This window comes from Perca fluviatilis, chromosome 12 (assembly GCF_010015445.1).
Source record: "Perca fluviatilis chromosome 12, GENO_Pfluv_1.0, whole genome shotgun sequence".
Classification (NCBI taxonomy): domain Eukaryota; kingdom Metazoa; phylum Chordata; class Actinopteri; order Perciformes; family Percidae; genus Perca; species Perca fluviatilis.
Genome location: NC_053123.1, coordinates 31,902,932 through 31,923,488, shown reverse-complemented (window position 1 = coordinate 31,923,488; position 20,557 = coordinate 31,902,932). Strand labels below are relative to the sequence as shown.

General features: G+C 40.7%; 1 protein-coding gene across 2 annotated transcripts; it reads right to left on the bottom strand.

Moving 5' to 3' along the window:
* Window positions 1-4,107: 4,107 nt before the first annotated feature.
* Window positions 4,108-10,578, bottom strand: LOC120569543 (trace amine-associated receptor 13c-like). 2 transcript variants are annotated; one of them, XM_039817409.1, is made up of 2 exons: window positions 5,277-5,443; window positions 4,108-4,924 (listed from the first exon to the last, which is right to left on the bottom strand). In XM_039817409.1, exons 1-2 carry the CDS (start codon window positions 5,441-5,443, stop codon window positions 4,108-4,110), a joined length of 984 nt encoding a protein of 327 aa, XP_039673343.1. The 2 variants fall into 2 exon arrangements, 1 of the variants encoding a protein (XP_039673343.1); XR_005640890.1 differs by lacking the exon at window positions 5,277-5,443 and adding an exon at window positions 10,527-10,578 and having other exon boundaries at window positions 4,906-4,924.
* Between the last annotated feature and the right edge of the window lie 9,979 nt (window positions 10,579-20,557).

Below are 20,557 nucleotides of genomic sequence, written 5' to 3'. Positions count from 1 at the left end.
GGAACCGCAACCACTTGCGTCACGACAGCTTTTCACCTCACGTGCTGGCCCGGTGGCATTCCTCCCACGAGAAGGACCTCACCCTGATGTGCAAAAACAAGCCCGAGCGCTACGCCGCGTCAACTACCAAGGGCGCGGCGCCTCTCGATCAAGTTAGCCTTCACGCCCACCGTCCTCTGGTGTAAGCCCTCATTGCCAAGAGGAACAGGAGCAGTGTTGCTGCTGAAGCATAGCTGCACAGGGGAGACGCAGCGCCAGTCAAGCGGCCGCCAGGACACGCTAAGCTTCGACATCATCCACTACACTACCGCAGCCGCAAAGTGCGTGGACAGCCTGGACAAGCGCTGCGGCATAACCGCTTTTCCCAGGAAGACAGCTGTGTGGCCCTAAGCCGTCTTCCACAACTGGCCCTCAGCGTGCCTCACTACGCCGCTTTTTTTTTTTCAAAGCTGCGAAAAGACAGTGGATTGGCGGCCTAAACACTCAAAGACCGCAGCGTTCCTCGACAGCCTGGACAGTGCCGGCGACTCACCTCATCAGCGAGGCGCGCGGCCCTGCCTACTCGCCTCACGGCATGCCCCGCTTCGACAAGGTGGGCGCCGGGGATTTCACGTTGGGTGCATGGCTGCGGCCGAGAGAAAGTTACAGCAACCGAGAGCGGCGATGCCAGAGGGGTGCCCAGCCAGCGAGGGAGGTGTCAGCTCTGTCCAAAGCAAGGCGCTGTACCATTGCGGCGGCTGTAAAGATACATCTCCAAGAGATACATCTGCGGGAGCATATTATTTTTGATTTTGTGCTTTTTAACCCCAGAGTGCAAGTAATTCAGATAGTATTTTAGACTATTTAAATGTTTTAGTCTTTTTTTATGTTTATTCCTTCCTATTGGGATGTTTTTTATATTGCAACGCCGGGAATTTATTTTTATAAATCTATATATATATTTTAATTGATTTTAATTATTTATTTTGTAATGTCTCTCAGGAGAGAGAGGCAAGTGTGGAGATGACCTTTTATTTAAAGTTTTATTCTCCTGCTGTCTGTGCTGTCCTGCTTTTTAATATCTGACTTTCTTTTAAACAGCTTTAATATAACCAAACTTGTTTTTTCAAGGAGGTTTTAATTGTTTTATTCACACCAGTGGTCCCCTTTGTGCCCCTCACAGTGCCCATCCGGGGCGCGTTGCGTTTAAGCCAATCCTAACCCTAGTTTCTCCCTCTGACCCTAATCAATCCCTCCATTCCTGACCTTAACCCCCAGACCGCAACCTTTCTGGATGATGTAACACGTACGATGCCAGCAAAGCTTGTACCACACTGTTGTTTTCTTGTTGTTGATTTTTTTTAACAAAGTGGCCCATTTAAATAAATGAGAGGGCTGTGTTTTTCAAAAACTGAATGCAGCTTCACACCTCAGGAACAAATATCACGCGGTAGGATTTTGGGACAAATGGAAAATAGCCTTTAACACCCCCAGTGGCCATTAAGAGTATCTGGTTCTGTCTCTGACACGATCAATACGTATGTGTGAATTTAAAGCTTGCATTAAACTGGGTGATAACCTAGAAACAGTATATGGTGCTTATGACTCTTTAAATGCAGCAGCATCAAGGAGACAAAATACACAACAATAATAATAAGCATTACTGTTTAATGCAGAGCGCACTCTTTTCATGTTTTGGTCAATTTAGAGATTTTGGTCTATTTTGCTTCCATGTCTTCTTTTACTCTTATTGAAATACACTTCCAAAATAAACACTGAGATGGTATTTGGTTTAGGCTGCATCTTCAGATTTCTTCTAAATTAATCTACATATTTAAACCTAAAATTTAAGGAGGAAAGACTCTTAACTCATTAACTGGGGAAGTTCTGTGCTGATATGTTTTAGTTATTTTGTTTATCCTGTTCACCTGCAGAGCCTTGTTAAATGTATGCAAATTAGCGCATTTTCATTACTTAATTAATTAACTAGTTAATTAGTTAGTTAAGTGGTGACATTATCTGTCTCCATTAAGTACAGTAAATTAGCCAGTAGGGCCACGATGCCTCAGCTAAACCTTAGCTAACTTATTACATAAGCTAGTAGCATGTTAGCAAGTCATTATGTCCACATTACTGATGATTATTTATCTAAAACCTAAGTGTGAAAATATTTTGTTGAAGCACCAATTATCAACACTAGAATATCGCATCAATATCGATATCGAGGTATTTGGTCAAGAATATAGTGATATAATATATATATATATAAGTTTCAAAAATGGGAACATTAGTATTTTTTAGTGACACCTGTCTATAGCCTCATTTGATCCTACAGTGTTGTTACACTGTCCTTGCTTTTGGATCATGACAAAAAAATAATGCAATATGATTATCTTAAAATAAAAGATATAGTGTCTCTTGCATCACATACATTATGAACACATAACTAAGTGGTCTTGAAGAGTATTCTCTTTTTCTCTCTCTCATTTGGACTCGGTCTTGACTAGTCCTGGTCTTGGACTTGACAAAGGTTGACTTGACTACACCACTATCACCTTGTCATTTCAACTGCTGTACTCCATTACTATCCTGCAAAATACAAGTCATCAGCTCCATCTTCTGGCAAGTCAGCAGAGCATTTCATGAATAACTGTGACAGTTTAATTGTGCAGATAATGTAGCTCTAAACTGAACAATAATTGTTGCATGGCTCATGCTTTAACACCTGTCTGATTTAGTTTGGTTGAATCACACTAGGGTTGGTTTCCTTCCCCTTTGTTGGGTTAACAATCCTCTCAAAAAAAAAAAAAAAAAAAATTAATAAATAAAAATAAAAATTTAATTTTTTTTCTTATTTTTCCCCCTCTCTTTTTTCTCTCTTTTTCTCTCTTTCCTCCTTACCTCACCTTTCTAGGTTCTTCTCTTTTTTTCAAAGCCCTACTGCCTCAACAGAGTGGCCCTATTTAAATGAATGAAAGGGCTGCTTTTTTCACACAATGTTGTCTAAATGCAGCTTCATGGCTCTGAAATGCCTATCACTTAGTGAGAATTAGGGATGATTGGAAAACGGCCAGTAAGAGTATCTGGTTCTGTCTGTTTAACTGATTAATGCCCTGCAGGCTTGTAACCCCTGGTGACCCGTGTTCTTAGAGACACGGTAAACACATTCTCTCAACCCCCCTCTGTAGCTTTTACTTTTACTGTAGTTTTATTTATTTATTATTATCTTTCACCACATCATTATTGTTCTTGTGGTTTTTTGACCATCAGACATGAGTTAATTATGAATATGTCTTGTTATTATATTTCATGCAACTTGACAAAAAAACACAATGCTATGTACAATTGAATGAATGCCATTAAATGTGAAAATTTTTCTAATAAAAATATTTTAAATGGCAACCCATTGTATATTATGTCTAACATAAGTTAAATGTAACTGATATTATCTGATGAACTGTAAATAATCTTTTAAAAGTACCTGTTGTTTAACTTGTTGCCAAAAAAACTTTATAGTGCTTTAAATATTTTTGTCATAGAGACTACATATGTGATACAGGGATCAAACATGAATGGCACTAAAGTGAAAAAACAACTTTTCTCCCTGAGCTGAAAGAGAACATGATCTTTTGTGCTGACAGTTGTATCTGATAAACAACAGCTGATGGTTTTCTCTACTTGAGGGGAAAGTGTGGCTGTTCAGGGGCATCTTTTTTCTCTGTGAAACAGGAGCCCAGCAGGCCTGGACTTTCTGTTAGCAACAACATGGTCACAAATCACAGAGATGATGCTGTGACCAAACATAGAGACATGAGTTCAAAGCTGTAGTTGTGAAATGTTTCCATCAAAAGGAGAAACGGTTCCCTGGGAAGAAAACACCCTTCATAAGGGTCAGTGAATTTAAAACTTGCATTAAACCGGTGATTACCTAGAGACAGGATATGGTGCTTAGGACTCTTTGCAGAGAGGAAAAGTGTACAACAAGCAATAGCTGAAACACAGGTCTTTTACTTGATGGGTAATCATATCTTCACTTTCTGTATTTTATAATTCACTCACTGAACAGCAGGAACATATTCATTCATTTCTCCTTAGACCGAGTCTGATCTCAGTCCCTCCACCGCCTCTCTACAGCATGTTGGTCTCAGAGGAGCCAGGCTGCAGTATCTGAAGAGTTACAATGAGTTTAACTGCTTTTCTAAACCAGGGGTACAAGAAGGCATAGATCACAGGGTTTAGACAAGAGTTAGACAAATACAGAATGTATGAAAATGTATCAATTAAAGCTACAATCCAGTTGTAATCCATTAATTTTATGGTGTATAACGGGCATAAACATATTAGAAAAACAACTACAAGAACACCAAGATTCCTGGCTGCTTTCAGCTCTGATTTCTTTGCCTTTGGAGTCACTGAATGCTGGAGTGTGACAGCTGTAATGTGAGAGCGCATGGCACGAGCCTGAGACACAGCCACGGCAAATATTCTCAGATACAGAGCTATGATGACAGTAACTGGAACAAGAAAGTTAACTAAAAGATCAAAAAGCAGTAAGATGTCATGACTGACAATAAAACATTCTCCGTAGCAGAATTTATAACTCCCTGGTTGAGTCGGAAGATCCTTCACAAAAAGAAGGCTGTAGGTAAAAGAACAGAGCCAACACAGACAAACACAGAATTTAGCTTTTCTTGCAGTGAATTTAGTGGTGTAGTGCAGAGGGTCACATATAGCCACATAACGGTCAACTGATATGAGAACTATGTCACCTATTGAGGCTGAGGGAATGATGAGGGAAAGAAGAATTCTGGTAGCACACACAAAGTCACCAAGAAACCAGCAGGATGTTCTTCTGAGAACTTCTGGAGGCATCAGCACGAGGCCCACTAGAAGGTCTGAGACAGCCAGAGAGAGGAGGAGGATGTTGGTGGGTGTGTGGAGCTGCCTGGAGGGAAAGAGAAAAGCACCATTTAACCAACAAGAGTGACAAAACAAGTATTCAAAATGAAAATACAAATCCACATGAGTTTGAACATTTTCGGTTCCACCACATCAGTAGTTACCATATGTTTAAGTGTAGACAGTTAAAATTACTTTGTTGAGATCACGGTGGACAGAAACAATGCTTAATATTGGTAAGAGAGTGGACATGAACAACAGTCTCTGGCATCAAAGTCAGACATTTGGAGCAACATTATTCAGTACTAGCTCAAAGACAATTCTTCTAAATATACAGCAGCTGTTCACATTTTTAAGTTACAAATCCTGTAGAAAGAAGCTGAGAAGTTAATATCTGCCTGAAGTGGGAGATAGAGATGATGATGAGCATGTTGAGAGCCACAGTGATCAGAGAGATGGAGTAGAGCATAATGGTAACTGTTTGGGGCCAAGGAGGCGAGGGCTTCCTGCAGGAGGTGTTTGGGAACTGAGGAAAGCAGAGCTCGGCTCTGTCCTCAACCTCCATCTGCAGAGATCTGCAGATAGCTGCAGCTCTGGCAGCTTTCTGAACAAACCTGAGTCATGTAACTGAATTATCTCTCTCACATTCTCTTCATCCCCTCCTCTCTCTCAGTCCCTGTTGGACTCTGATGCCCCTCCTCCCTCGCTCTGCACATCCCACCATCATCATCGCTCTATCTGTAACCATGCCTTTCTCACTGTCTCTCTATCCAATCTCTCTTTTGTCATTTTCTACACGTTTCCTTTCTTTTGTCCTATTATTGTCATACGGATTACTTTTCAAGTTACTAAAACAGTAGTCTTGCATTACCATGTCTATCTCCACTCTCACTGTCATTAACCCTTCTTCTCACACTGTCTCCCTATCAATCTCTCTTTTGTCATTTTCTACGCTTCCTTTATTTTGTCCTATTATTGTACTACAGATAACTTTTCAAATCCGAATAAAACAGTAATCTTGGATTTCTAGCTCTATCTCCACAGCACTGTGGAGTAAGGTCCACAGATGCATTCTGGGATAGGAGAAAAAAAACAGGATTTTTTGTATTTCTTTAACCCAATGACAATTGACTCAGGAGTTCTGCAAAATAGTCTCGGGAAGGAAATTATTTTGGTGACACATTTGCACCTGGAAAATGAAACCACCACATACCATATTAATTGAATTTACCTCAGACCATACAGTAACGTGAGCTATTTAAATTGGCTAGATACATGGTTAAACATCATTTCCTCTTACCAGAGTATTGCCATGTGTACTTTTTCCATAGCAAACCCAACATTAGGCCCAGAAACCTTTATTGGATGACTCGAATCAGCCAGTTAAAGATCAGCAATGTTTCCTCTGTAGCGTTTAGCAGAGATGGGGACTCGAGTCTGAGACTCGGACTCGAGTCGCACTTAAAGCAATGGTTCGGAGTAATTTCACTCTAGGGTCCTTTGCAAAATGACCTTGAGCCAAACAACCCCCCAAAAGCTTTTTTCACCTGGGTCAAATATTGGGCGAGTTAGCGTTATCAGATGAATAGCTTAGTGCAGGAGCTAATGGATCCAAGAGTGTATCTTGTACATTACCCCACTAATAATGCCCAAAATGATACCAAATTTCTACACTAGTACAAATAGGTTATGTACTCATAAAACGATGGATTGGAAAGTTTGTAAGTACACCAGGAGTTTATTTAAATAACACTTGCCTGCTGGCTGCTGCTCTCTGCTGTTACCGGGAGTAAGACGAGTGCTTAGGGACGTCAACAACACCGAAAAGAGATATAACAAAAATATTGGGATTGCCTGGGAACAAGCAAATTGTATCTTTATATTTGTATCCATATGATATACAGACTTAGATTAACATTTCACCAGGTCAGAGGGCTAGAGGGATGTGTTAAGTAGACCCCATAAAGTTATCCTACAACTGATTTTGATACTGTACTGTATGGATGGTAGCTACAGGACATGCTTTGAATTCATGAGATTTAACAATACAGTGTTAGTGACGTATCAGATGGCCAGATACTTGAGACTTGACTTGGACTCGTGGCAAAAGACTTGAGACTTTACTTGAACTTGCCCATCAAATACTTGAGACTTGACTTGGACTTCCAAAAATCACTTGTGAACATCTCTGGCGTTTAGCTTTGGGAAAGCTGAGCTGTTTCTTTCTCCCCAGCTGACCAAATATGGTCACTTCTGTCTTCAAAAGACCAAGATAGTGTTGGCCAAAATTCAAACTCCTAGCTTCACAACAGCAGTACACAAACCAATGGGTGACTTCACTGATGCTATGTACGTTCTGAAGAAGTATCGGAAATAGTTTTAAAGTGATTTTAAAATCAACATAAACCGAGCCAAAATGCTTATGTTACCATTAGTTAGCTCGTTCTTGTTTCCTAACTGCATCTTAAGTTGTAAGAGCTTAATGTTAGCTGGGAGCTTCATGGAGACAGCTAAAGTTTATGTTAGCTTCCCCTAAAATGTCTAAAATTTAATGGTCAAATATGTACTATTGTGTTAACATTTTATTGACTAAAATGCGTTAGAATACGTTCATCTCAAAGACGAGTTGGTTCAGAATTAGCTGACTCGATTTCCTTCTCATACATTCCCGTAGCGTCTCAGTGCATTTCCCCGTTGAAGCCTAGCGTCCGTTGACTTCAATGGGACTGCTTTGAGCATTTTTTTTCAGTGCTTCGAAACTAGACGGTCATTGGATAAATGCTCCGATTATGTCCCGCCCACAGATGCTCAGCGTCTCTGGGGGTCAATGGAGCAGTGGGCTGGCCTGGATGCTGGGCATCTGCGTGATGATTGGAGGGTCTGTCGAAGGACTGTATCTCCTTTTGATTGACAGCGATTTTGTACTATAAAAAGCTGTTCACATTCAAGCACAGCTCAGCTCAGTCGCATCGCAGATTTTGGAAGTGTTGTTGAAAGACGAGCTGCTGCACCCTCTTTCTTGGTATTTGCTTGGTGAAATTGCTAGCCATTTTTCATCATACATTTCATACAATTATACACCACATTCCTTGTTTCAGTTTAACCTATAATTCCCACATTTCCTCCTTTGAGTTTAATATCGTTTTGTTAGATCGTTTGTTCATTTATTTATTCATACAGTAGGCTAGGCTAGTGTTGTAGGGGTGAACTAGCCAGCTAGCAAACTGCACACGATGGCAGACAATGCTAATATTGTTGACCTGATTTTGTCAAAGCCATTTGAAAGTCTTCCTTACAAGGAGAAACTTAGAGTTAAACAGCAGGGTTAGATCAACACTTAAGATTGATTTAGTGCAAAAGACAGGGCAAAGTAACAGGTCTGTTAGCTCTCCTGGTATGACAAAGTTAGCTGGCTGACTGGAAGTGCTATGACAAAGAAAATGTTTTGCTGGCCATGCCTGTTGATGAAACCTTCTCACGGATATTATAAACTATTATTATAATAATTATATTATTATTGTATTATATTATTTATTATTATATAATTTAATTACATTATTATAATATTAATTTAAATAAATGGACAATTTTTATGATGTAGGCCAAAAATAAGCTTCCCCTCTTTGAATGACCAGCAGCCGCCACTGCTTCCCACCTCCCAGCTTTCCTCTCCTTTGCAGTCTGAATGAATTGGACTGGCGTAGTCTTGTTTTAGCGCTAAAAATTAACCCTAAAAGCGTATTGTTGGCCAAAAGATGCAGAGTCAGAAAAGGCAGGATTTAAAGGGTCCAACAAGTCTTCCAAACCAATGACAATATAGGTTGTTTATCCCTACCCTCTTATACGACCCCGAGGAGCATTTCATTAATTGACGCCCTATCGTTGGCAAGAAAATACTACCCTCTACTTTTGTTTTCAAAGAGGACACAATCCCTGGTCTCCTGGGTGAAAGACCGGTTTTTGTTTGACCTGTCCACCACCCAAAACAGTTTTCTTACACAGAAATTGGCGCTCTTATACTTTGTGCCCTTATGTAATATTTTGCTCAGTTGCTATGGCCCCGTCCGAACATGTTGGTGCACTCCGGCAGCACATCACCCCTAACCCTAACCCTCTTAACCTGCTAAATCGTCCTCTTTATTCACCAGCCAGTCTCTATTTGCCGCTGAGCTGCACCAAAGTCTTTGGTTCAGTAGGGTTTTAGGGCCCTGACACACCAACCTGATAATCGGCCATCGGACAGTCTGGTGAAGTCGGAATCGATTCTGTTTGGCGTGTTCCGTGCCATCGTCCGTCAGAGGGGCCATCATTCATTTTGGCCAAGCTGACTGGCTGGATTGAAGGGTAGGCAGTTGGACTCAATGACCAATCTGATTGGTGGAGTACTAACCCGGAAATGGTGAGCTGGATGAGTGACGAACACCTCTCAAAATCGGCCGAAAATCTTTTAAACTGACCTTTGTCGATCTGAAATGAAGACAGATTCAGCAACTGTACGGCCTATTTCTCGCTTAAAATGTTTTCAGAAACCTGTTTCAGTGAACAATTTTGGTAAAATACGAGATCGTATTTTGAATAAGCCACCATTATCGGGCAGCTGGAGAAGCCAGACCCATGTGACGCGTTCAACATTTTCAGTTTTCATTTTTTATATTACGTCTCGCGCACATGCAGAACGTACACTCAAGTCAGCGTCGCTTCGATGTGTTCCGAGGCACTTTTTGGACCTCAGGGAGCAGTGGAGGAATGTAACTATCGTTACTGTACTTCAGTAAACTGTTTTTTGTTACTTTTACATTTTGCAGCAATTATCTATACTTTTTACTCCATAACATTTCTACAACATTCCATTATATTTTCTGATCAGTTTTTCCCCCTGTGAAAACTTCTTCCTGACCGTCACCGTTTGCTGTCCACAGGGAAGTCTTCAGCAGCGGCCGTCCAGCTCCCGGTGCTCTGCTTGGTCATATGTGAAGCTGCCGTTCACATTAAATATACAACCCGTATATTTATCTTTATCTAACACTCCTGGTCCTCCTCAGCTGTGAAGCCACGTACTTGTTGTCCAAGCGCGTATGTTCTCGCTCAAGAAATGTGTGCAGCATTCACTGTCCCGTGGGAAATAATGCAAAGTCATGCTTCATGCAGATCACCCTGATAGATAACCAGAATTGAGTCAGAATGTAAACTGGGCCATAGATGGTAACCACAATTACATTAAACTAAAACTAAATTAATTAAAAGGCCATGGCCTATAAGTTTTTTATTATTAGAATATAGACATTAAGAGAATACATTGTTATCCAAGTACTTTTACTTTTAATAGAAAGCAGAGGTTAAGCCATGTATCTCATAACTGTAAAGATACAAAGATATAAATCTGTACCTCTTTACCAAGCGCAAACCAGTATAGAATGAATCAATGAAATGTTGGGGAGGGTCATGCCTCTTTTCCTAATCATTTTGGAGGGTCATACAAAATGTATTGTCGGCGAAGGGTCAAATCTGTCAAATCTTTTTTGACGAAAGGTCCCAAAACTCCTCCGTTGGCCCTTAAATAAATAACCTACAGTCCCTAAAAGGAAGGTAGGCTCCTTAAAGCTGTGAAGTAAAAGGTTACAGTGAGGTTAAAAAAACTTAACACTCACAGGTTCGGAGGCCTTGTGGGTGCTTAGGCCGTTGTCTGAAAGAAAGGGGCCCCTGTTGGGTATAACCTGGGTCCACACAGTCTCCAAGTTAATAAAAGAGAATAAAAAGTACTAAAAGTTGATAAAAGGCCATCCTGTATAGGTGGGGAGATTAGTAGTCTTCAGTGTGCACACACAATAAGCTCAGCTGACTCACCCCTCAGGTCTCCTGGTTAGCTGGCTTGTTAAAACAATCCTCCATTAAAATGAGCTGTTGCAGGTTAAAATCCTCCTGTGAGATTAAAAGCAATCACTGCTTTAAAAAAGGGTTAACATCCATGTTAAAAAGATGCCATGAAAAGGTTGTAAAAGAACTTCAAAGTAGAGCTCTCTACATCTCGCTGGCTTCATCAGGAGAGAATAACCAAAGATTGCCTAAGTTTAACAGAAATATTTGGGGTGGGGCCACCATCACACCCCCCAACCGGCACCGGACTAAGACGCGAGGAAGGGAAGCAAGTGAAGGAAACGTGGAAGGAAATAGTGTGCTCTTTAGTGAAAACAGGTGTGCATCATTAGCACTTTCAGCAGCAAGTGTGTGGACTATGACAAGAGGAGGGAGGAGTCTTTAAACTGCTCTGTGGTAGATGAATTTCTTTTAAAGTCTGTCTGCTATTACCTATGTTTGAGTATGGACTCGTAAACATTTTTTCCATCTAGAACGGTCACTGACACTAGTCACCGATACTCCTGGCTGCATCCTATGAGCCTGTATTATTAGGGCCCGAGCGCCGACAGCGGCGAAGGCCCTATTGAAACTGAAGGAATTAGGGTCCGAGCGCCGACAGGGTTTCGGGAATAGGCGCACAAAAATGGCTCACTAGCGCCCCTAGAAAGTTAAGAAAATTGAGCCCCTGCAGTGCGTTTAACGTAGACTCACGAAACTTGGTACACATATGTAAGATGTCAAGATGTACAAAAAACTTCATTAGAGCCATACCCTAAACACAACAGGAAGTCCGCCATTTTGATTTCAAAGTTCGAAATTAGTGCGATTTTGGCCATTTCCACGTCGTACTTTAACAAACCGATCCGATCAACTTCAAACTCGGTCTGTGCCATCTTAAGATGTGAAAGATGAAAATTTGTTAAAAGAAAAACTTTTCGTCATAGGGCGTGGCCGTGGCGGGGCGGCCATTTTGTGCGTTTTGCCGCCGAAACAGGAAGTGGGTGTAACTCGAGTGTACGTTGTCCGATTACCTCGAAACTTGTCAAGATTCATAAGAGTCCAACCCTGAGGACAAATAAAGGCCGATATTTACTTAAAGTCAAAGCGCCCCCTAGTGGCAACAGGAAGTAGGCCTAAAAGTCAAGGTGCTATACTTTAACGAACTCCTCCTAGAGATTTCATCCGATGGACTTCAAACTTGGTCTGTACCATCCCAACACCTTAACGATGAAAAGTTATTAAAAGAAAAACTTTTCGTCAGATGGTGTGGGCGTGGCGTGGCGGCCATTTTGAGTGTCTAGCGATGAACAAAGAAGTTGTTGTAACTTGAGTGTACGTTGTCGTATCTGCCCGAAATTTCTCAGGATGGACAAGGGTCCAGGCATGAGGACACCTACAGGCCAAAATTGACTTTTGGTCATAGCGCCCCCCCCTGGCCACAGGAAATGCGCCTTATATGACAAACATCATCCGATTTACATGAAACTTAGAATGTGTGGTCTACATGTGATACTGAGCCAGCCCCTATAATATGACCACGCCCACTTACTCAGGCCACGCCCCTTTTTATAACATTTGAACCGTTTAAGGTATACCCTTGTGTGAGGTGTCATTGAACTCAGCACAGACTTCCTTTTTATTTGGTGTTGGTTTAGCCCATCCCCTATACTTTAGCCACGCCCCCTTTTATAACTAATGAACCGTTTGATGTAGACCCTTGTGTGAGATATCATTGAACTCAGCAGAGACTTCCTTATTCATTGGTAATGGTTTATGCTTTAGCCAGGACCCCTTTCGAAGCTAATGAACCGTATGACGTAGAGTCTTGTGTGAGGTATCGTTGAACTCGGCGGGGAGTTCCCTTTTCGTTGGTGACGTTTCGCGCAACTGACTGCCGTGCAAATCGTTCGCAAGGAGCGGCGTCCGTCGGTAACCCCGACGCGCGCAGAGGCGCGAGGGCCCGTCCATCGCTGCTTGCAGCTTTAATTATTATTATTATTATTATTATTATTATTATTATTATTATTATTATTATTAGGGGCCGAGCAGCGAAGCATAAAAACACAAAAACTCACCAAACTTTGCAAATAAGTCCAGTCCTATGCTAAACTTAATCCGTGCGATTTGTGTGCTAATTGTCCTGATGGTGGCGCTACAACAGCCATCTAAAATTCTAAACTTTAAAAATTCATAACAAATCAGCCGAACATGCTACGAAGTCGCAACTTATGCCAAACTGTAGCCCCAATAGAGCAGAAACTATGCTCTGCTGTTACCTTGTAGCAATTTTGAAGTCCATCACTCTCTTGTTAAACCTTTCTCCTCCCACATGTTTGTTTCAATTGACACAAAATTGAGGCAACTCCATCTCCAGACTATCCTCCACAAATTTACCTTTCCGATTTTAGCCGATAGTGCATTAAAACAATTTAATAAACACAGTAGTGTAAGCAAATCCTGCAATTTATTCCAAACTAAACTAAACTAAACGTCATGATGCTGTCTGTTTTCCCTCTCCCTTTTTTTTTTTTCTGTCATGTGCTGAGTGGGTGTGACGCTCCTGGCTCTCTCTCCCTCCTCGTCAAGACACGTGTGGCTTCCTGTTCACCTGATTCACATCCAGCAATCACCACTCCTCAAGGCTTGACATTAACTTTTTGAGGCACTTGTCCTTCGGACAAGTACATTTACGTTTCACTTGTCCATGCATAAAAGTCACTTGTCCGGGTAAAGATTCATCATTTTATAAAAAAAATTGTGTTTTGCTAATGCAGAATTTGAACAAACCGTTGAAAGCATCCAAACACTATCAACATTAATAAAATTCTGTTGAAACAGTAGAAACAAACGTGTCCCAACAATAGATTTCCCCTTCAACAAGAAAAAAGGATCTCCAGACTCCATAATACAAAGTAATATGTTGCACGCCGGTGTGCAGAAGTTAATATATTGAGATTCTAAGTCAGTATTTTAAAGTTTGTCATTACTTTCAGATTCCTAGTCAATATTCTAAGTTACTTAGTCAATATATTGAGATACTAAGTCGATACTTTGAGATATTGAGTCAATATATTGAGATTGTAAGTCAATATTTTAAATGTTCTTATTGGTTTGAGATTCGTTGTCAATATTCTGAGTTACTAAGTCAATATATTGAGATACTAAGTCAATATTTTGAGATAAGTCAATATATTTAGATACTAAGTCAATATTTTGAGATAAATCAATATATTGAGATACTGAACAATATAGTGAGATATTAAGTCAATATTGAGATACTAAGTCAATATTTCGAGGTAAATTAATATATTGAGATACTAAGCCAATATTTTGACCAGAGGTAGTGGTGACTTGAACTTCTACTATATCTAAAATAATTTTGTAGACATACAATGGATTTTGCCACTAAATGTTGGTGTTAACTTTTTTTATACAATTTCACAAATTTCTACCCGGCATAGGCTGATTTACCGAAAGGATCCTTTTAAAAAGGTGTAGCTACTTTACAGTTGATTATTACCTGATATTTAATCTGCATATTTTTTTTTTTTTTCAAAAAGGAGCAAAAAAAACGACATTATAGAACGGCTTGTTTATTGCTAAGGCAAAATTAAATGATTTATTAAAAATCTAACAACAATAACAACCACTGGATAGGAAAAGGGTATTTTACAACAACATTGAATGCAGCACAACGCTGGCGGGGCGAATTTCAAGTGAACGCAACATCTGTGTTTTTCCGACAACAGCAGCGGCACACTGTCATATGTTCCTCTCCAGTGAAATACAGACACACTTTTACACCGTTTAGCTGTCAGCATTTTAACTGTTTACTCCAGTTGCTAGCTAACGATAGGCTAACGTTACTTGCTGTTGAGTGTAGTGTTAACTAGCGTAACATGCGGCGATGTTTAGGTTGCCTCTAACGTCCGTTTTCGGAGCATCCGAGAGAAGCGCAGGCATTTCAGTGGCACCGCGTTGCAATTCGGTCCGGTAGATAACGGTCGTTAAGGCACCGGTGCCGTATTAGCACCGGGTCTCTCCTTTTCTGTCAACGATGTGGCGAGGAGGTAACGTTAAGGCGGAGTTAGCAAGCCAACGTTAGCTAACTAACACCGGCAGGTTCACCGTGCTTTCATGCTGCATTGCTTCCAGAGAACGAGCTGAACAGCTGGCTGGGTCTAACGTTAGCGGTCCGCTGACCGGTATTGCGGGGGAAAGAAATTATCGTTTCAAATCTGTAACATAGACGTAATGAGTGGCACATGACGTGAACTAACATGGCATTTTAGTTTGTTTGAGTTTTAACTTGTCCAGTGGGACAAGTAAATTTCTCTTCCACTTGCCCTACAAAAAATCCACTTGTCCCGGACAAGCGGACAAGCCTTAATGTCGAGCCCTGCTCCTGTTTTAAAACCCCAGCCTTCCAACCAGTCTCTGCCAGATCGTCCGTTCACCCAAGTGGTAACACTCGCTACGGCCAGCCTCAGTGGTTTTGGAAAGACTTTTTTTTTTTGTATACCTGTTGCAAGCCTAGTTTTGACTTTTTGTGTTTTTGTGTCCAGATTTCCACTACAGCCCTGGAAGCCCAGTCTGCCTATCTGAGCCTTGTTCTTCTCTCGATCCTGCCGCTCTCAGCCCCAGGGGATATCCAGCACCTGCATCACCCATTATTTATGTTCAATAAACCTCAATACCTGTTCTGACCTTTTTCCGTGTCTGCGCTTGAATCCAGGCAGCCCAGCCTAACACTAAATCTTTGATGTTAATGAAAAAAAATCACAACATTCCAAGATCATTGTAGATTTGCTTTGCAAAATTTCAAGATTTTTATCTAAAAAATCAGAAGAAAAATATTTGAATTGTGTCCTCATCTACACACTGCAGTGAATGCAAAATAGAACATCTTTAAACATCATTTTGACATTTATTGATCTTTGTGAAAATATATTACAGGCAGGCATGCAGCGACTTTGAGATTGTGAAAAGCGCTAAATTCAATTTATTATTTATTATGTATATGTTGTCTTGACCAAGCTTTAAATTCTGCATTTTCAAGCAAACCTGCTCCTTGTCTACTAGGTGTTGCGATGCCACTTGTCACCCAGATAATATCTCCCTGAGATCAGAACCTGCCTACAGCCTCAATGGTTCAGAGTTTGAACCTGTGGTGTTGCAAGATGATCATACATGTATCTAACCAGGTGTTGTGCTGTGGACAACTGCCCTGCATGTTTTAAATGTGTGTCTGCATTAACACACCTGATTCTGATTAACAATCAGTCCAGTTCCAGTTAAGGAAAGTCATGTTGTAAGGCTTGTTTGAGATGAACTGCGCCTCGCCTGTAAAGTGGACGAGACAAGGCGGCAGCAGCCGGGGGAGGAGACAAAAATCTGCTCTCAAGTCAGAGAGTTTTCCAGCTGATTCCAGCAGACTTCAGGCTGAACAGGAAGTTACAGAAACACTGTGGTCCGATTCTGATTTACTAAAATGTTCTCAGACCCATATATTAGCTCTTACACAGTCTCCAGATGTTTTTATTATGACAGAGTAGCTGTCAAAATGCTCTACATGCCATCTGTTGCTGATTTTAATGCAACAGTGTTCTGTACAGAATAAGCTTTTAAATCCGACAAATCGCAGTTAAAATCCCTGCGATTCAAACTCAATAAAAAGTTTATATAAAACGTCATCATGGTGAGTTGATTCTGAACCAATCAGCTGTTAGATCAGCTGAGGGGCCGGCGTTTCCCAGCATGCCCTGGGTCCGCCTTGGTCTTGCAATCGGTGGAGAGCAACTGCGGCCGCCTTGATCTCGTCAGATTATCGTTGCCCACGCGTGCATGACGTCAGAGCAAGTTGGATCAAGTCGGACACAAATCTAACCAGCATGCATTGGGCGGCGATCCCTGGTGATCGATTCTGCGCAGATCTGGCTCATCTCGAACGAGCCTATTGAGTCAACTCAGGCTGACTCAATAAAATATAGCCAAATATCTAGAAGAGTCATCACCTGGACAACAGCTCACTGAGATCAGTATTTACCTTTGGACCTGAAGATTGAGAGTTCAAATGGCTACAATGTCACATCTTCTACATAATCAGCCATTGTTCTTTAGAAACCTTCCCTGCATGTTTTAGATGTTTCAGAGCATCAACACACCTGTCTGAAATGATCAGCTCATTAGTTTGTGTCCTAGGTTAACATGCCACTGTGTACTCTGGCATTATGCTTATGTGGGGACTGGAGACCCAAAATAAAAGATATTTAAAATTTAGAAGCTTTAAATAATTAACAGTTTGTATGGTTATGATTATAGACCATGCATTTATAATTTCACACCTCTTCCTGCTTAAAAACCCTTTCTGCACACAAGTCCAAAGCTTCATTTGGCTTAGCATAGTTTGACCTATTTTACTGAACTATCTTCTAAGTGTTTACTGTTTTCTTCACCTCTTTTAGCTTGATTTGTTCAAGTGAGCTACAAAACAGACCAACCTGTTCAATATTGATGTTCCTCTTTCATCTTGATCTTTAGTTTTCATAGTGGATTTTGGAGTGTCAGTTTGATCCGTTCACACTTATTAAAGATTATGCCATCATTATGTCTGATGCTACTATTGTGCTCTCATCCTTGTGGTGTATGTTACGTGTACCCACATCCATCTTATCACAATTTTGCTAAATAGACTACAGTTTTGGTCCTTTGATGAAGTGCAAAAAAACATTTTTTCCATGGTAGCTGTATTTTCAGTAAATTACCCCATTGGAGTGTCTTGCTCTTTCACTTACTTTTAGGTGTACTATATTTCTCAGCTCTGGGATGAGTGCGGTTGGCCACATTTGATATACCTTACATACCCGAGGTAATTTACAATAAATCCTTTGATGATAATTAGGGGCCGAGCAGCGAGAGATTTTTTAGATTTTGGCCACAGACACAATGTCACTGAGCACTTTGTACTGTGGATTCTACAAGACAAGTGATAAGTTTAAAAAATGGGAAAATTTGTATTTTTTAGGGACACCTGTGTTTTTAGTGACACCTGTGACACCGGTCTATAACCTCATTTGATCCTACAATGTTGTTATACTGTACTTGCTTTTGGATTATTACAAAAAATAATGCAAAATGATTATCTTAAAATAAAAGATATAGTGTCTCTTGCATGCTTGACTAGTCCTGGTCTTGGACTTGACAAAGGTTGACTACACCACTATCACCTTGTCATCTCAACTGCTGTACTCCATTACTATCCTGCAAAATACAAGTCATCAGCTCCATCTTCTGGCAAGTCAGCAGAGCATTTCATGAAGAACTGTGTCAGTTTGAGTTTGCAGATAATGTAGCTCTACACTAAACAATAATTGTTGCATGGCACAGGCTTTAACACCTGTCTCATTCAGTTTGGTTGAATCACACTAGGGTTGGTTTTCCCCCTTGGTCCCCCTTTGTTTGGGCAGGTTTGAAGGCAACAATCCCACTCAGATACCCAGGAGTATGAAGACTAATAAGACACATAAACAATCAAATACTTTTCCATCATATTTAACCCTAGCCCTAGTTTCTCTCTGACTTTAATTAATCCCTCTTTTCCTGACCCTATTTATAGACGCGTCACCTTTCTGGATGACATCACATTACCTGCCAGCAAAAGTTGTACCACTGCTCTTTTTAATTTAACAAAGCCCTGCTGCATCAACAGAGTGGCCCTATTATATTTAAATGAACGAAAGGACTGCGTTTTTTCACAAAATCTTGTCTAATGCAGCTTCATAGCTCTGAAATGCCTATCACTTAGTGAGAATTAGGGATGATGGAAAACGGCCAGTAAGAGTATCTGGTTCTGTCTGTTTAACTGATTAATGCCCTGCAGGCTGTAACCCCTGGTGACCCGTGTTCTTAGAGACACGGTAAACACATTCTCTCAACCCCCCCCCCCCTCTGTAGCTTTTACTATTACTGTAGTTTTATTTATTTTTTGTTCTGTGTTTCACCACAAAAAAAACACAATGCTATGTACAATTGAATGCATGACATTAAATGTGAAAAGTTTTCTAATAAAAATTATTTTAAATGGCAACCCATCGCATTCACATAATTTGTCGAAAATAAGGTAAATGTACCTGACATTTAAATTAATAGTGCTTTAAATATTTGTTTCATAGTAACAAATGTGATACAGGGATCAAACATGAATGGCACTAAAGTGAAAAAACAACTTTTCTCCCTGAGCTGAAAGAGAACATGATCTTTTGTGCTGACAGTTGTATCTGATAAACAACAGCTGATGGTTTTCTCTACTTGAGGGGAAAGTGGGGCTGTTCAGGGGCATCTTTTTTCTCTGTGAAACAGGAGCCCAGCAGGCCTGGACTTTCTGTTAGCAACAACATGGACACAAATCACAGAGATGATGCTGTGACCAAACATAGAGACATGAGTTCAAAGCTGTAGTTGTGAAATGTTTCCATCAAAAGGAGAAATGGTTCCCTGGGAAGAAAACACCCTTCATAAGTGTCAGTGAATTTAAAACTTGCATTAAACCGGTGATTACCTAGAGACAGGATATGGTGCTTAGGACTCTTTGCAGAGAGGAAAAGTGTACAACAAGCAATAGCTGAAACACAGGTCTTTTACTTGATGGGTAATCATATCTTCACTTTCTGTATTTGATAATTCACTCACTGAACAGCAGGAACATATTCATTCATTTCTCCTTAGACCGAGTCTGATCTCAGTCCCTCCACCGCCTCTCTACAGCATGTTGGTCTCAGAGGAGCCAGGCTGCAGTATCTGAAGAGTTACAATGAGTTTAACTGCTTTTCTAAACCAGGGGTACAAGAAGGCATAGATCACAGGGTTTAGACAAGAGTTAGACAAATACAGAATGTATGAAAATGTATCAATTAAAGCTACAATCCAGTTGTAATCCATTAATTTTATGGTGTATAACGGGCATAAACATATTAGAAAAACAACTACAAGAACACCAAGATTCCTGGCTGCTTTCAGCTCTGATTTCTTTGCCTTTACCCAAGGCCACTGAATGCTGGAGTGTGACAGCTGTAATGTGAGGCGCATGTACGAGCCAGGGGGACATATGACAAATATTCTCAGATACAGGCTATGATGACAGTAGCACTGGAACAAGAAAGTTAACTAAAGATCAAAAACATTAAGATGTCATGACTGACAATGAAAACATTCTCCGTAGCAGAGATTTGTAACTCCCTGGTTGGCAGGTCGGAGAAGATCCTTCACAAAAAGAAGGCTGTAGGTAAGAACAGAATTAACACAGACAAACACAGGGAATTTAGCTTTTTCTTGCATTGAATTTAGTGATGGTGATCGTTATAGCCAGATTGAGAGGGGTCACATATAGCCACATAGCGGTCAACTGATATGAGAACTATGTCACTTATTGAGGCTGAGGGAATATTGATGAGGGGAAAGAAGAGAATTCTGAGTAGCACACACAAAGTCCACAAAAACCATTAGAGTTGGTGTTCAGCTACAGGAACTTCTGGAGGCATCAGCACGAGACCCCTTCAGAAGGATTACAGACAATACAGAAGGGAGGGGATGGTATGCATTTGGGTGTGTGGGGCTACCCTGAAGAGAAAAGCACCATTTAACCAACAAAAGGTGACAAAACAAGAGGTATTCAAATGAAAATACAAATCCACGCGAGTTTGAACATTTCAGTTCCCACCATCAGTGATTTCCATACATGTTTTAAGTGTAGACGAGTTAAAATTAACAACCATTGAGATCAGTGTGGACCAAGAAACGATACTTAATATTAGTGACAGAGGGGCAG

Excerpts from the sequence above, each read along its gene's own strand:
- LOC120569543 (XM_039817409.1), bottom strand. The coding sequence starts at position 5,443 with ATGGAGGTTGAGGACAGAGCCGAGCTCTGCTTTCCTCAGTTCCCAAAC. Across the intron at positions 4,925-5,276 it reads ATCTCTATCTCCCACTTCAG|GCAGCTCCACACACCCACCA; the intron begins GCAGATATTAAC and ends CTTTCCCTCCAG.